The sequence below is a fragment of the Balaenoptera acutorostrata genome, chromosome 2 (assembly GCF_949987535.1).
Source record: "Balaenoptera acutorostrata chromosome 2, mBalAcu1.1, whole genome shotgun sequence".
Taxonomy (NCBI): domain Eukaryota; kingdom Metazoa; phylum Chordata; class Mammalia; order Artiodactyla; family Balaenopteridae; genus Balaenoptera; species Balaenoptera acutorostrata.
In genome coordinates this window covers 138,456,152-138,473,904 of record NC_080065.1, presented here as the reverse complement: position 1 = coordinate 138,473,904, position 17,753 = coordinate 138,456,152, and the positions used below count along the sequence as shown (strand labels likewise).

The following is a 17,753-nucleotide window of genomic DNA, read 5'->3' as shown; positions in this document are numbered from 1 at the left end:
CCAATGCAGGGGACACGGGTTCGAGCCCTGGTCTGGGAAGATCCCACATGCCACGGAGCAACTGGGCCCGTGAGCCACAATTACTGAGCCTGCGCGTCTGGAGCCTGTGCTCCGCAACAAGAGAGGCCGCGATGGTGAGAGGCCCGCGCACCGCGATGAAGAGTGGTCCCCACTTGCCTCAACTGGAGAAAGCCCTCGCACAGAAACGAAGACTCAACACAGTCATAAATAAATAAATAAATAAATAAAAGAACGTGAATTTCTTAAAAAAAAAAAAAATTGATGATTGCAATGCTGAGAAGCAAGAAAATAGAATCAGAAGTCCCGAGAAACATTTTCAGGGTCCCATCATGACGTGCACAGAAAGCAAAGGTGATGAAGAAATCCAGAAAATCAGGGCAAGAGGGGGAGTCTCCAAGAGACTGCTAAAATGGTTCAGTTTCATCCTTGTATATCTCAAGTCCCCTTTCCAAATACAAAATCACTGGCTTCCCCTCTTTAACATAAACCCTAAGCAGCAAATAGAGCTTTTGTGCTATCAGGAATGACTATTCCATACTACTGCGTTTTTTTGTTTTGTTTTTCAAATTTCTGCATGACCTTCCATGTACGCCAAGAGCCACAGACACAATGCAGTGGCAGTCCTAACTTCAGGCGTGCTCTACCTTTTCTCTTAAATAGCTACGTCCCACCTGAAACTGATGCTGAAATCCCCCGTGAGGCTCCCATAAGATGGGGCAGCCATTGCCAGCCTCACCTGCTGCAGAGCTCTCTGGATGTCGATGCCCTGGCCCCAGGGCACAGCTGGGTTAGCCAGGCAGTCCCCAGCATTCCCCCGGCGAGAGATATCGATTCTCTGCCTCCGCAGGCTCTGGAAAGCCTCAGCCATCACCTTCACCCCATCGTAGGTGAGCGCAGAGGTGTACTAGTGGGAGGAACAGAGACAGTTAGGTGTCAGAGCGAACTGACAGGGAGGCAGGTGGGAGCTGCATCTGGGAAGGAGCTTCCCGGTGGTGAGGATGCCCGCAGGGATGGGGAGTGGGGGGGTGGAGGGGAGCAGCCGTGAGCCAGGGAGTGCCTGCCTCTTAGATGGGGGCTTCTGCTCCACCTCATAGCCAGTATTGCCCCCCTGGATTATGAGTTCAGTATTACTGCAGGTTGTGATGTTAGAAGAGAACTTTAGAATTTTGTGTTCAATCTTGCCATCTGAAAATGTTGGTTCAACTGGAAAAAGAATCCATAGATTAAATACAGCACATCTGTATCTGTCTGATACAGTCCATGGAAAACCACTTGGTGTTCTCTGTGTTATAGTCATCAGTTGGGAGCCAAGAGGAACAATTTACCCCACCATCCCTGGTGCAGTAAAAGAAAAAAAGAATAATCCAAGAAGGGTCAACTCTTAATTATTTCCACATGTGGTTCACTCAAGTGGCAGGTTTACATTCTGCAAACTTTCCCCTTGTGCTTCTTCATGCTAACCCTCAATTTTATCCCCCTCTTGCCTAAAAGCGGGTGAAAATGTTGAAACAAAAGCAGGATAACAATAACAACATTTCCCGGCACTGGAACTCATGTCTGTCCTCATTAATTTGTCCTCAATGTCTAGCATGTTCTCTGGCACATTCTAAGTTCACAGTAGAGTTGTAGAATGAATGTATATGTATTTTTCCAGTTCTTAACTTTGATTCTCTTGCTATTTTAAAAGTATATACATTATATTTTGTTATTTTTATAATCAGCTCCAATCTTTTGGAAATTGGGTGGGCTTTTTGCATATTAATGAATTAACTGCTGTGTGGTTTGCTCATTGCTTTAAAGCACATTTGTGATTTTGCTTGCTTAAGCTCATATTGAAATAAGTTTTTATTTCTGAATTGCTAACTCAGTTTGAGCAAAAGTGGGATGAGAAGCATCTCGGTTAAGTGGCCTGCCATTCACAAAAAGAAATTGACGAGTGGCAAGAGAAAGTTGCCAAGGATCCACAGTTTGCCCCAGATAAACAAATTTAGCCTCAGAATCCTTCTCAACAGTGTTTCTCACAGCCATTGCCAAACTGTTGGATTTGATGTGGGAAAGAAAAATTATCCCCTATCCTTATTCTAAGCCATTATCAAATAGCAAACAATATAGATTTTGGCTGCAGGATTTAAAGCTGCCTTGCTGGGAAGTGAGAGACAGGTAGTCTGCATGATAATTGGTAGTAGACTCTCTGAGAAGGAGATGTGCTGGTTATTGCTTAGTTAAATTTCCTTGATTTTTAGCTAGGTACGTGGCTGATTAGAAAAAGGGCCAGCTCACTGCACAAATCTAGGAGGCTCAATCCATGAAGAAATAAATGCATCCCCCTGGAGCTGTGCAACATGGTGGTCCTGCCCAGAGTAGAGACATCATTTTCCAACTTCCCCGGTAGGTAGCTGGGGTAGGTTTCTAAGATGTGGCCAATAGCATGTGAAGGGAAGATCTGTGTGTGACTTCTGGAAAGAGTTCTTATAGGAAGCAGTTTTGATTTTTGTTTTCCTTTTCCCTTCCTGCTGGGTGGAATAGTGAGGTAATCGTTGGAGCTTCTGCAGCCATTTGGGGCTATAAGGTAGCAGCCATATGCTGAGGATAGCAGAGCAAGAAGATAGAACAAGCCTCAGTGTTCGAATGATTGTGAAGCCATTACACAAGCCCTGGGGTGCTGACTTCTGAATTTTGTTTATATGAAAGAAAATAAAAATATTTATCTTGTTAAAACCACTGTCATTCTGGATTGTCCATACCCTCAGTCTTTATGGATACACTTTGCTTAACTTGCTCCTCTTAGAAAGTCTATCCTTATCTAAAGGCTAACACTACCCAGGAATCTAGGGCAGGCAGAGGGACCAGGCTGGTCCTTTGCTGCCTGCTGCCCATCCTCTTACCTTAGGTCTTTTCCAGTCCACCCGGGTGTGGTCCCGAGCATCACTGTTTTTCCACTGCTGCATGATCTTGGCCGGGATGGTGTCTGTGTAGTTCACCAACTGGAAACCTGTTACGTTTGCTCCACTCTCCTTGAATTTGTTCAAGTCAATGTCCATGAAACCCTGGGTGGAGAGGAAGGGAGAGAAGTCAGAATATGCTGCCTGGATACATCCGTTTAACCATGTTACAGAATCACAGCCTTTTCCACCCAGTTCCTACTTAAGGTGAAACCGATGTAATGGAGAGACAGTTGTGTCTCCCTCCCTTCTGAATTCTGTTATCACTTAGTTTGTGCACAGAGTTAGCACAGTGGTTAAGAGCACTTGCTCAGGAGCCAGCCATGCCTGGGTTGGAGGGTGGGCTCTGCTACTCACAGCTGTGAGTTACTACCTTGGACCAAGTTCCCTGGTATTTTCTCGTATGCATAATGGAGGTTAGGAGGCGGGGGAGAAAAAGCAGTGCGATGATCCATGTCAAGTGCGTGGTGCAGAGTGATCAATAAATGGTTGCTGAGATTACCATGACGACACAGATATGCAACAGAATAAAAAACAAAAGAGGGGGAGGCTTTTCCTCCACCATCACCACTCTCCACCCATTTGAGAGGAGAGGAATCTGAAGTCCATCAGGGGCAAGCGCCTGAGGGCTCCCCAAGGTCACCAGCATGTCTAGAAGAGGCTGGATGCTGATTACCCCTCCCCCTGTGCTCTTTCCTGTGCCACAGCCGAGGTCTTCCCTAGCCAGTGAGGCCTGATCAGTTCTCATATCCGCAAAGCATTTTTTATTGGGAATGAAACTTTCCTCCCCATTTGGTGAAGTTCATTGAAACTCAGGAAGCCTTCAATTTAGAAAGGAAACCTTGTATTTGTATAATATATTTCTATAGTGTACAGTACTTTCAAATCTACGGCCGCATTTCACTTTATGGCTTTATAAGATAGAAATTATATGCTTATTTGTCAGATAAAGAAATCGAGACCAGAGTGGGAGAGTCATCTTCACAGAGTCATTCGTTGGTTTAGTAGCAGAGAGGGGACCAGAACTAAGGTCTTCTGTAGGTCTTTGCTCACTTGCTCACTTGTCATTCAACGAACATATTTGAGAACCTACAGTGTACTCTTCTAATTGTGAGAAAAACAACTTCCTTCTCTTACAAAGCTTACTTTCTAGTGGGAAAGATAGACCATAAACAAACGAACTATTAGGTATAAAATAAGCTACAAGGATGTATTGTACAACACGGGGAACAGAGCAAATATTTTATAAGACCTATAAATGGAGTATAACCTTTAAAAGTTGTGAATCACTGTATTGTACACCTATAACATATAGTATTATACATCAACTATACTTCAATTAAAGAAAAGTAAATACGTAGCACAGTGTCTAGAGTACAGTCCAGCAGAGTATACTACGCAGTAGCTATGAGTCCTCTGAAGGAAGATGAAGTGGGGAAAGAGGATGGGGAGGGGAGGGCAGTGCCATGCCCCGGAGTCATGATCTGTTTGAGCCTCCCTGAGATGGTGGTGTCAGCACGGGGACCTGAGTGAAGTGAAGCCGTGTGAGTGAGCTCTGGGGAAATCTGGGGGAGAGCATTCTGGCTCAGAGGTCGGAGGATGTTTGGCATGTTCCAGAAACAGAAGGCTGGTGTGACTGTAGCACAGTGAGTGAATGAGTGAGAGAGGGGGCGGGAAATGCAGTCGGCAGCCCAGGGCTGGATCACATAAAGCATTGTGATCACCTGGGTTTCTTTTTAAGGTATAATTGGCAGCCCACTGCAGGAATTTGAGCAGGGATCATAAAGTCATTGCTCTCTGAGCTCCACAGCTTGGAGAAACTGCCAAATCCCTGGGGGTGAAATGCGGGAAGGAGCAGGGGAAGCAGTGTGGTGGATTGAGGTTGGGGAGAGCCATGGACAGACAGCTGAGAGCCCGGAGTGCTGGCCCCAGCTCTGCCCAGGTATCTTCATTTCTCACTGACTTGATCCAGTTTCCTTACCTGAACGATCTAGTCATCAATGACTTCATGACTCAAAGACATGCCCCCCCCCACCCATGCCTCTAAAGTTCTGCGATTCTTTATTATTTCTATTTTATAAACAAACTAAGCTCAGTTCCGCCCTGAGCCTTTGCCTAGCTGTTCTCTGCCTGGAAATGAGCTTTCCCTGGCCGACTCCTGCCCATATTTTTGGATCTCAGCTAAAATGCAGTCTCTTCAGACAGCTCTTTCCTGACCCCTTATGTAAGATTCAATTCTTGCCCTGTGGTAGTTCCTATTGATGCCCTGCTGATTTCCACTCCCCCACCCCTTAGACACTGATATTCCACTTTATATACTAACGACAAATACCTATTACTTCACCTACGTGCAGGGTAAGCCAGACGTATCAGGGAGTTCATTCACCCAGAGCAGCTCTCAACCAATGACAGATGGGGAGTTCGTAGATAAATACTCCAGAATCCTCTTCCCTGGGTGGGGTAACCCTGAGGCATGCTCTACAGCCAGGTCTAGAGCTTCCCTAAAGGATGGAGCTCCGTAGCCCCGAGGGGTAACTGTCTTGGTTATGCACTTTTATCAGATGCCTGCTGTCCCTTCCCTACTTCACATCCCTGATTCCCTGCTGTTGTTTCTGGGATTCGCAGCCAAAGAAGCTGCTTGTACTTGAATTGCTGTCTTAAGACCTGGTTCTAGTAGAACCCAGTCAAGTCACTCCCAACACCCAGTCCAGTCAGTTCCTTCTCAGTGCCCTGTTTATCATCATTTGAGATGATCTCGTTTGCTCATTTATTCCCTTGTCCTCTCTCCTCGGGTTGGAGTGTCAGCTCCATGAGGGCAGGGACCCTTTCTGTCTTGTTCACGGATGTATACTAGAACCTAGCACCTAGAACAATGCCTGGCACAGAGTAGGTGCTCGATACATATTTGTTGGGTGAATGAATAAAAGCCAAAGACTTTCCTCAAGCAAGAATGCGTATGAGCTAAGGGGAAGTGTGATCACCAGGCAGTAAATGCCAGTGGATGATTTTAATTGTTTGAAAAGAGAAGCTCATGTTGGAAATATATTTTGTGATTAACTTTTCCCATAGCTACAGTTTACACACATTCACAGGGGTCTACTGAATTGCACAGTTTCTAGCAAGCTTTTAGTACAGATGAAATCAGAATTAGGTTCTCGTACCCAATAGGCATTCCAAGACGTTCTACTACCTAAGAGTACAACCATCCCACCCCTGGTTAAAAGCTAATGCACAGTTGAGAGACTTCCCATAATTTTTAGAGATCTTAAAAAGAACATCTTGTTCATAAAATAACTATTGAGAGAATAAAATGAAAGCGACCTCCTGCAGTCAAATTCTGTCGCTTGAAAATCTGTAACAAGCTCCCAGGCATTTTGTATTGACTGCCCCCATCAACGTAATGGGGGCCATGGGAAATGGCAGAGTTTATTCAAACATAAATGGCACTCAACTCCATCACCAGAGTGTCTGACTACAAGGTTACTGGAGCCAAACCTCAAGTTATATCTAATCAAACTGATGGGACCTCTAACTGAACTCCTCAGCTCCCCTGAGAAGGAAGGGACAAAGAATGATAAAATAAGCTCCTATCTGGGATGTTAGGTAAAGGACACAAAATGAGGGAATAATTTTTTTCTTTTTTACCATGTGAATATGTTTTCTTTTTAGTACTGTTAAAAAATAAAAATAGATCCTCAGATAATTTTGATATACGTTGCTGGTTCAGAATCATCTGTTAAGTCCCTGGAAAGTGGGGGAGGGAGTGGCCGTGGCAGAACAGGGAAGAGAAGTCATGGCATTGGTTGACTCTTTGAGACGGTCTGTTAAGGGAGCCCTGCTTAATTTGTTGTCTCTTGGCCTGGAATTAAAGAACACTGGCGCTGTTAAATGCTCTACTGAAATGCAGCTTCAGAAGCATTGCTCCTCAGGATAACAGAAATGACAACAATGGCAAAACTGTCACTTCTTATGCATTATATAACTTCATCTTCATACAGCCTTTTGAGAATTATGAAGTTGTCATTTAAAATTGAAAAATGAGATAATCAGTCGAGAGTCACCCTTAGATTTATTAAGCATTTCCCAAGCTCTTATCCTGAGCCAGACATTCTATTAAATGCTTTATATACATAATCCTATTTAATCCCCCCAAACAACCCTGAGAGGTGCACATGCACAGTAGGCACCGGGTGCTCATTTGCATAAGTGAGTGAGTATCTGTCCCAATTTTATGTGTGCGGAGCTGTGGTTCAGGGACCTTTGGAAACTCCCTTGAGGTCACCCAGCAAGCAAGGAATCCAGCTGTGGTCCAGCCATCAAATCTGTCTTCTTCGTCTATGTGTTACACTGCTTTGCCAGTGGAGGAACACAGGAGGCTAGCTTTAGGATGGCATTTCCATATTGCCCCAGACAGAGGGACAAAGAAGCTCAGACAGTGTGGCTGACAGTTAATAGCCTAGAAGAGATGTCTTACTCTGCCAAAGAGGGGCCTTCCAGTACAGCTTTCTGTCTTAAAGCAACATCTGTGGGAGAGCACAGTCGGTTTCTCTCCTTGACACCATGATGGTGATTAGAGATTGGTTAGATGTTTCTCAAGCCTCTGATTTATACGAAGTCTGTTAGTGCCCACCTACCTCACATTTATAGCAGGAGTCAGCAAATTTTTCTTGGTAAAGGGTCATATTGTGAATTTTTTAGGCTGGTGGGCCACGTGGTTTCTGTCGTAACTATTCAATGTTGCTGTTATGGCGCGAAAGCCGTTCTAGACAATAGAAAATGAATGAGCATGGTTGTGTCCACTGAAACTTGAATTTCAAGTAATTTTCACACGTCACGAAGTATCATTTTTCTTTTCGTTTTTCTAATAATTTAAAAATGTAAAACCATTCTTAGCTAATGAGCCAGACAAAATCAGGTAGCAGTTGGATCTGACCCATGGGCCATAGTTTAGGTTTACAGACACCTGAAGCAAAGATACTGGTGATCAGGTCAAACCCCTCGTTGTCCAGAGAGGAGACTAGTGGCCTCAAGTCGTAGGCTGGTTAGAGGGGTAGCTGAGATTAAGATCTGTATTCCCTATGTACTCATCGTAGAAGGCAATGCAATGCTGACCAGTCATTTAAATAGCATGCCTGGGGGAAAAGTGCTCAATTAATTAAACTGGTTAATATAGTCATTCCATCTATCATATCTCAATGATAATTTTCAAAGGATTAGAATGAAAAGGCATTTCAAATAATTATAATATCCTAAAGAGATGTTTAACAGTATAACTACATTAGCCATGCTTTCATGTTGCTGTAAAGATTTAGACAATGCTTTGAGGATCACGAGGAAGCTCTGAGTTATCATTATGCCTATTAATTATCATGTGTGCCTGGAAACAAAAGAACCTGATTATGTGTGCTTACTGGTTATTTAACCTCTCTGAGTCTTAGCTCTCTGGTCTTCAAAATGCGGATATAATAGCACCTACAGCATAGAACTGGAGCAAGATTTTAAAAAAAGTACATAAAGCACTTAGAGCTGTGTCTGGCACATAGTAAGTGCTTAATGAATGTTATTATAATCATCAGTGATTATGAATGTTATTATTATTATCATCACATTCACCATCATCATTATCACTGGGTCAGAAGAGGTTAGGTGTTGTTACAACTGCTTTGAAACCAGGCACTGGGTCAGGCAAGACACCTGAGCCAACAGGAGGCAGGTGTATGGGAACACAGCTTTCAAAGGATAAAAAGCTTTATCTTCAAAGCCAGATTTCCTTTTTCTCTGGGGTTCTTTCCAGGGGTCACATACAAGCTATTCAGCCCTCATCGTCCTGCTTGGGCGGACACCACCCCCATTAGAAGGAAGAGGGAACATCCAACATTGTTAAGGGGCCAAGGAGAAGGTTATTTAACAAGACCTGGGATGCTGGAGAGAGCACTCCCTCCATCTCCTCCCCTTGAGGTCTAGAAGAGGTAAGATTAGAACAAATTGAAGAACTTGCACTTTATACTCTGAATGGCACAAGTTGAATGTGGCAAGTTTCCCCGAATTGTCAGATAAATTCTTAGATGACAGCTCCATAGAGAGGATAGTTATAGGGAAGTACAGTTTGAAAAGTCTGGTTACATTAGAAATGCTTGAAAAAAGTGGGGATGTTCAACCTGAAAATAATGGAAGACTAAGAAGGGAAGTGAAGGATGTATTTGAATCCTAGAAAGGCTGTCGTGGAAAAGAGGTAGAAGATTTGTTTTCTAAGGTTCTGGAAGGCAGGCCAGCACCAACCAATGGACAGAAGTCATGGGATGCAGACTTTGGCTAAAATAATAATGACAGTAACAACCACCGTGCCTGACGTGTATCAGACCTGTACTGTGTAGTAGTAGGCACTGTGCTGAGAGCTTTATTTGTATGATCTCATTTAATCCCAGTGACAATCCTGTGAAGCAGGTACTTTTATCATTCCCACATTGCAGATTAGAAAACTGAGTCTTAAATGAATGGAGTAGCTTCTGCCTAACATAACATAGATAGTGAGGGACAGAGACCGTAGTCATAGCAAGTGACAAGACTCTGGGCTTATTTTCTAGCCATTGTACATTCTGCCCCCTCAACGCTAGTCCCATCAGTCTGATTCACTTATCTCCTGTCCTTCAATGAAGCCCTTGCAATGGCCTGCATCTTTATACTAAGAAGGAATTAGCAGGTTTCTAGGAGACCCAGGTGTTAGTCTTCCGCTCCTTTAATGGGTGTTGGTCCTTGGGATGTGAACCACAAAGCTCTTTATTTCTCTCTCCCTTGGGGTCTTTCCCAGCTTTCTCTCTGACTGCAGGCTTGCTTCTCATCTCCTTTAGACCTAGAAGACCGTGTGACCCTAGAGAGCAGGAACCTCGGTCCCCACGGTATCCACAGCCCAGTACCTGGAGCAGGCTGACTGCTTAATTTACACCAAGGGATGAAACATACACAACAGATGTCTTCATTCACCCTTTTCATGGTTTTCTTGTAAGTTTCCATCCTGTCACCTTTCAGTCTCTCAGCTTTCATCTTGTGGACGAAAGAGGTCTTGTTATTGACTGTTTTGTGTGTAGTATATTCTGAACTGGGTCATAAATAAGTAGTGTCAGGAAAATAATTTTAGGGACAACCGCATAAATTCTGTCCTGTCTTTGAACTTCATGAGCTGTCTACCCTCGGGTAGTGTTCTCACCCTCTCCAGGCACTAGATTATTGATCTGCAAAATGAGGGCATTGGCTAGATCAGTGATCTTTCAAACTGTTGTCCCAGGCTGTAGGCATTTCAGAGGCTACCAAGTTGAATTAGTGGGAAGGCAGAAGGTTGAGGTTCTGGATTCCCACCCTCCCTCTTCCACCAAAGCAGCTCTGCTTTTTATCTGTTTTACATACTGGGGTTCTCCCCAAGATTCCATTTGAAACTAGAGCTTTAAACAAAAAAGTTTGGAAACTTCTGAGCCAGTCAATTTCTCTCTTAAGGGCTTTTCCAGCTTTGATCTACAATTCTGTGATCACACAGGTGTGTGCACATGAATATGGATATACATGAATTCATGGAATATTCCTGGGCTGAGGACTTTGTTGTGTCCTCAGATAACCATGTCTCTGCATAAGGTCTTCAGATTTTCCTATTCTAGCCACTTTAACCTACCGAAACTTTAATGCGTCCTTACCCTATATAATCTCTCATAACATAGGCTTATCTGGTTCCTGCTAAGTCAATAAGACATTGCAGCTGTGCTCAAACCAGCTAAAACACCATTCGATTTGGGAAGAAACCACTAGTGTTAACTCTTACCCAAGTACATTTGAAACCAGGGAGGCGGGCACCTGTACACTTGGATATCAGCAAATGCACAAACAGACCTATCCCCCAAACACAAGTCCACTGCTGACAGATTATTTAAAAAGGTAGTTGGGATCTCACAAACCAAATTCTCTCAGTCTGTGGGTTTAGGATAAAATGCTGGCATTTTGTGGCAGAAGGTCAGGGGCCCCCAGATTGGGCTGTCAGTGCATGAATAAAGAAGTGCAGTATCTGGCCTGGGGTTGGTTGGTCTTTCAGAACCTCCCTTCATCTTAACTCTGTTCTAATTGGCTGCAGTCACGGGTGACACCTGGCCATGGCCACTTCAGAGCAAGAGCCAAAGGTTAGGGGTGGGGTGGGCTTTTATGGCTGGAGTTCCTGGCAGACCTGAAACCAGCAATACCTTCCTTTCACATGATCAAGACCTTCCTGTCCAGTGAGGCTCAGGCAAAGACTATAGCAATCCCACCTATGATGAAATGCCAGCTTAAACATTCTCAGGGGCTCCCCTAGAGTAGGCACCCAATGAATGCTTCGTGAAGAATGAATGAAAGTCCAAACGTATGATAAATTTGAAACCTACTAGGAATGGGGAAAGGAATATTCTTGTTATTCATTCATTCATTCATTCCCTCATTCACCTGAGGATCTAATATTGCCAAGTACATACTGGACAAAGGGATGCAGCAGAGAATAAGATAGGTTTGGTCCTTGTTTTCAAGTTACTTAAGGTTTAGTGAGAAAGGCCCATATTACCCACATAACTATAGAGCAAAATAGGTAGAACAAAACCTGAACCTGGAACTCAGGGAAGGCTCCCAGTGGAAGCAAGGAAGCTGAAAGGAGAGGAGGCTTTGGCTGGGTGAAGAGTGCAGGGAAGAACTCTCTAATTGGAAAGCACACATGCTCGGAGATTCTGAATCAGAGTGACAGAGGTCGGTGAATCAGAGGAAATGCGTGTACACATCAACCTGGATTCAAATCTCAGCTCTGCCACCACCTAGCTGTGTGACTGCAGGCAAGCTACTCAACCTTTCTGTGCCTTGGCATCCTTTACTGCAAAATAAGAATCATTATAGCGGCTATCTCATAGGGCCGTTGGGAGTATTAACTGCATTAATCGTTATCAAATTCTTAGGACAGTGCCTGGTACATAATAAGTACTCACCTAGAGTACTCTAGAGTCTGTTTGCTTTTCTGTCTTAAAAAAAGGGACAAGTAAGGAAGTGAGGACTGAACCTTTCTAGTTACATATTACCCCAACCTCCTGCCAAAATAGGTACTTAAGGGGTCTGTCCCTCCTGCTTCTAAGCTGGTAGTGGCAAGGGGGTTCCACGCTCTGGAAGAGCAATTGCAGCTGCTGGCTTGCATATCTGAAATAACCCACTGACTGAGCATGGAAAGGGCCTTTCCAAATCAGCCAAGGTGTGCATGGCTGGCAAGAGCAAAGGATGCAAACACCCAGTGCTTGAGATGAATGGAGTGGCTTCTCCCTTAGAATGAATGGAGCCAATGTGGCTTCGAGAATTGTGTTCTGGCACCTCTGGACTACAGAGAGAGGCAGGAAAACCAGAACCATAAGTTGCACATCTGGAAAGGTCCTTTTGATCATTTAGTCCTTTTGAAAACCCTTGAACAAATCTGGAACAAATTGAGACCCTCAACAAAGTAGAATTTTTTTTCTGCAAAGGATAACGAGTCAGTGGCAGAGCTGGGATGAGACCCCAGGCTTCTGCTGCACTCACTGTTGTAAAACTTGATATAAATTAACTCACTTTATCTTGTGAGGTATGCATTAATATTCCCACCTACAGATGAGGAAACTGAGGTACAGAGAGGTGAAATGACTTGCCCAAGGTCACACGGCTAGTAGGTGACTGAGCGAAAATTCAAACCCAGGCAGTTTCAGAAGAAAAGGAGTTTATTTCTGAGCTTTCTCAGCTATAATACCAGGCCTGAGAGTCACCAAGGTTTCTTTGATCTGGGCAGTGTGGCCCAATGGACAACAAACCTAATCTTTGGAATTAGAGAGGTTTGAGTTCAAATTCCAGTTTTAGCCACATGACCTTGGAAAACTTTCTTCAGCAACTTAGACCTCCTTTTCCTCTCTCATAAAATGAGAATATAATCTCACCTTTCTTGGACGGATGCAGAAACTCTCAGTTCTCTAGAATGGATTATTCTAGAGCATGGGGTGTGACTGCAAAGAGTAACATATACTCATCCTTGCCTGATGGGATGTTTGGACCGCATAGGAAGTGAGCATCCTTTGGGGTCTGGGACTTGATTTTCTACCCATCCGTTTCCTCTTCCCTTCCAGAGGCTCTCTGCAGTGTAAGCTCTGGTGATCCTAAAGTAAGCCGTGTGTTCTCACTGCTGCAGAAGAGTGAGGTGAAGCCGAGGGAGAGAGGGAAGGCTGTGTGGGAGGGAGAAGAGGACACTGGGATGGACTCCATCAGTGAGGGGTGACTGTGAGAGGGTCAGGGGGAGTGGGGAGGGAGTGCTTCTCAACCTCTCTCTGTCTCCTATTTCTATATGTTTCTTTCTCTTACACACACACACACACACACACACACACACACACACAGGAAACTGAGAGGCAGCAGTGGGGTAAAAGAAGCCACAAAGAACAGAACAAACAATTGCTCCAAATCCCAGCCCAGCTCTCCTGTTCAACTTCTGAGTGACTTCAAACAGGTTATGTCCCTTCTCTGGGTCTTAAGTGCCTCTTTTACAAAATGCGGGAGGGGTTGGGTGAGACGAGCTCCTGGGGACCCTTCACCTCTGGTTCTTTGGGATTCTTCAAGCCAGCGCAAAGGCACACTCTTCATAGGACTACTGGCTGCACGGATGCACCGTCGTGATCCTTCCCAGAAACCTGCAGCCTCCAGGGGCCTCTCGAGCCTCTGACCGCCAGGCTCTGGCAGTTGGGGTGGCAGTTTATGGGGCTTGCATTCCTTTCACACAAGATTTTTCTCTGGCATCCTTTTAAAACTTTATTTACATGTTCCAATTTAGCTGGAAGACAAAGCCAAGTTGCTTCCAGGACAAAAGTGAAACCGCATGCTTCTTAGCGCTTCTGGTATGAGCCCAGTGCAGTGGAAGGCACACAGACATGCTTGGTTCATGTCTGATGTTCATTTGGCTGGCTGTTAGGACCTGTCCTGTGAGAAGGCATGGGGAGGGGCGGGGACAGGGGGTCGTCCAGGCTGAAGGAGCAAACACCAAGAGCAAGCAGGGTAGGCGGTTCCAAATACACTATTCCCTATCACTGGGTATTATTCAAGCAGGAACCAGCTGGATGGGCTTCTGTTAGGGATGTTGTAGAGGAGATTCTGGCCTTTTATGGGAAGTGAACTAGATGCCCTCTGAGGCCCAGCTCTACCTGCTCGTTTGCATATTCTTAGCTGTATTCATGGTCCCACGATTCTTGATCTCTGCTTCTTTTAGCACAGACACAGGGAATTGCCTTTAAATGCATGTAATAAGTGGGTACCAACATTGTTTATTTCCTGAGAAGTCATTTCACTCACTCATTCATTCATTCAGTGACTTTTTAAAGAACACCGTTACATGCAACTCACTTTGCCTGGTGAACTGGGAATTCGTCAGTGAGAAAGGCAGACATATTCCTTCTTCCAGGAGCTTACAGACGAACAGGGAGGAAGGTATTATATAATTGGGTTTCAGTTGTGGATGAGATTTAGTTTGGAAGGGGGTTGAGGGACCTCAAGGAGAGTATCTTGTCCCCAGATATTTAGTGTTTTCTTTCCCCACTAATAATAATAATGATGATGATGATGGTGATGACCATGATTATGATGGTGGAAATTGTTAACATTTACTGAGTGCTTATTTTGGGCCAAATATTACTATGAGCACTTATAAGGTATTATTTCATTTAATTCACATGATAGCCCATGAGGAGGTAGATGATACCACATTCCTTTTTTTTACAGATGAGGTAATGAAAGCTCAGAGAAGGTAGGTCACTTTACTAATATCACACAGCTAATAAACATAAAACCAGAATTCAAACTGAGGTCTGTCTGACCCAGAGCCACCCTTCCCAACTACTGCTCCAGCTCCGTAACTAGAGAAACCATACAGAAAGCAAACGTGATCGTGTGTGGTATTGAGATGGCGTGTGCAGAAGAAAGCGGCCGAGCTTGGCCTTACAGAAGGCAGAGACAACTTTCTCACCACAGGGGAGCAAGGAGATGAAAGATCAGTTTCTTCTCAAGACTGATATAGCAAAGGGGTAGCAGCATGGAGCTGGGGGCTTCGATGAGCCGCCACATGGACCAGAACTGCCAACATTTCACAGGAGGTCATCTGCATCCACATGGTGGAAATGGCTGACCTCCTCGGTCCCCAAATCCCCCAGTAAGACCTGGGATGACCCGTCCTCAGTGTGTTTCACTCAGCTACTTTGTGCACTAGAAATCACAGTTGTCCCTTGGTATCCATGGGGGATTGGTGAAGGAACCCCCGCAGACACCAAAATCTGCGGATTCTCAAGTCCCTTATATAAAATGGCATAATAGTATTTGCATATAACCTACTCTCATCCTCCCGTATACTGTAGGCCATCTCTAGATTAATTATAATACCTGATAAAATGTAAATGCTATGTCAATAGCTAGAAATACAATATAAATGCTGTGTAAATAGTTGCCGCTGTGCGGCAAATTCAAGTTTTGCATTTTAGAACTTTCTGGATTTTTTTTCAAATATTTTTGACCTGCAGTTGGTTGAATCCGCGGACATGGAACCCACAAACATGGAGGGCCAACTGTATAATTATAATGAAATTCCATCAGTGTACAGTGGAAAAGATACCCAGTGGGAGTTTGAGAGCCTGAGTTTGAATTCCAGGTTTATTGCTGCAACTGTAGGCAAGATTTAAACTGAAGCCCTCTTTTTTTTTTTTTTTTTTTAATTGATTGATTGATTGATTGATTGCTATGTTGGGTCTTTGTTTCTGTGCGAGGGCTTTCTCTAGTTGCGGCAAGCGGGGGCCACTCTTCACCGCGGTGCGCGGGCCTTTCACTATTGTGGCCTCTCTTGTTGCGGAGCACAGGCTCCAGACGCGCAGGCTCAGTAGCTGTGGCTCACGGGCCTAGTTGCTCCGCGGCATGTGGGATCCTCCCAGACCGGGGCTCGAACCCGTGTCCCCTGCATTGGCAGGCAGACTCTCAACCACTGCGCCACCAGGGAAGCCCCTGACGCCCTCTTATCGAGAGCCTGTGTCCCCCTTGCACCCGTCCCCACCTCCCCCATGCTCAGCAGCCACATGGCACAGTATAAGAACATGGATTTTGGAGTTCTCTAGTCCTGGAGGGGAAGCCCAGCTCCATGACTTTGTAAACTTTGTCACCGGAAAACTCACTAATCTTTCTGAACCTTAGTTTCTTCATCTGAAAAATGGGGATAATATTATCAACCTCCAGGACAATTATGAGGATTTAATAGGTAACTGTTTAAGTATATATCATAGTGTCTGGAATGTAGCAGTCATTCAATGAATAATAGTTATCACCATTGTTATTATTGTTGTAGTTACTTATTAGGGGTTTAAGGAATTCTAGTTCAATGGCTCAGGTTAGCCTGGTCATCCTATTCTTATGATCACATCACGTGGCTTTTGCCAGATTCCTGAGAGCCGGACTCCATTGAGGAGTGCTTGCCTTCCCCCTCTGCAGATCAGTCATGTAACATCTTGGATTCTCAGTTCTCATTTCTATAAAGTGGGGATGAGGAATTCTACCTTGCTTATGTCATAGGAGTACTGCAAGGTTCAAAACCCAGTGGTGTGATTCATGCCAAAACATCACATGAGCTATAACTTGGTGTAAAAATGAAAGGAGTTGCTGTTATTGTTACTGGTGACCCAGGAGGCACCATATGGTCCACACAGAAGGACAACCAATATCTTCAGTCCTTCAGTGTTTCTCAGACTGGGGTCTGCTGGACCCTTTATAAATTCTCAGAGGTCTGCTAGTTCTCTACAAGAATTTTTAAATGTTGTGCTTTTTTATTTCAATGGAAGTCAAATCATCAATATAAATAATCTGATCATTTGTCCCATGCTGTGAGTACTCATGTTTGCAGTCTCAGTGGACTGAAGAATTTAACCATTGGCTCAGTGTTTCCTAAACTGTGCAGACGCACTGTAGAGGTCCACATATCTTCCTTTTGAGAAACACCAATTTGTTCTAAGATTTGCGGCTGATGCATCACAGAGATAAGAGCTATAACTCTAGAGAGCTCTGGCTGGTAGCTGTCTGCTATGATCACAATCTCAGAGCAGGGAGTGAAAACCGAGTCAGTGCTGGGCTTGGAGGAGGACTGACAGCCAGGCAAGAGAGCTTGGTTCATCAGGGGGCTCCAGGGCCCAGGGGCTTCTTTAAGAAATAATGGTAGAGTTCACCAACTTCTGCAAGGTTCAAGTTCACTTTATGGACATACCAATGCTATGGAAATATAAATATACATCTATCCTATCATATATAAAATATGAATACATATATCAGCATATATATGCACAGGCATATATATGCATGTATACATACAGATACAACATGTGAGTATGTACAGATGGGTAGATTTAGTATATGAAGTTAGGATTCTTCACCTATGCAGAACACTTCAACTTTTTCAAGGCATGGTGGCATTCACCAACATGTTTGGTTTCCACAGTGACTCCATGAGCATATAGAATAGGAACTATTATTCCTGATGTGGAAACTGAGGGCTGGAAAATTGCCCAAGATCACAGAGATACTAGCTGAGGATGGTGTCTGGACAAAAAGCATGGCTTTTCTTTTCTGTTCTTTTTTTTATGACTCCCTGTTATCAAGCTCTCCTCTCTGACCCACAGTCTCCTTCCATCCTCTCTTCTAGCAGCCCTCCAAAGCCAGAAAAGGATCCCTCCAAAGTGCTCTGTAACAAGAATGCTGTTGGCTTCTTTG

General features: G+C 44.3%; 1 protein-coding gene across 4 annotated transcripts in view; it reads right to left on the bottom strand.

Moving 5' to 3' along the window:
- Nucleotides 1-17,753, bottom strand: part of GRIA1 (glutamate ionotropic receptor AMPA type subunit 1) — a 316,336-nt gene that overhangs the window by 121,190 nt on the left and 177,393 nt on the right. For all 4 annotated transcript variants that reach the window (XM_007165498.2, XM_007165497.3, XM_007165496.3 and 1 more), the window contains exons 6-7: nt 2,907-3,068; nt 758-925 (exon numbers count right to left, since the gene is read on the bottom strand). In XM_007165498.2, coding sequence (XP_007165560.1) covers nt 758-925; nt 2,907-3,068 — 330 coding nt within the window. The remainder of the gene's footprint in view (nt 1-757; nt 926-2,906; nt 3,069-17,753) is intronic.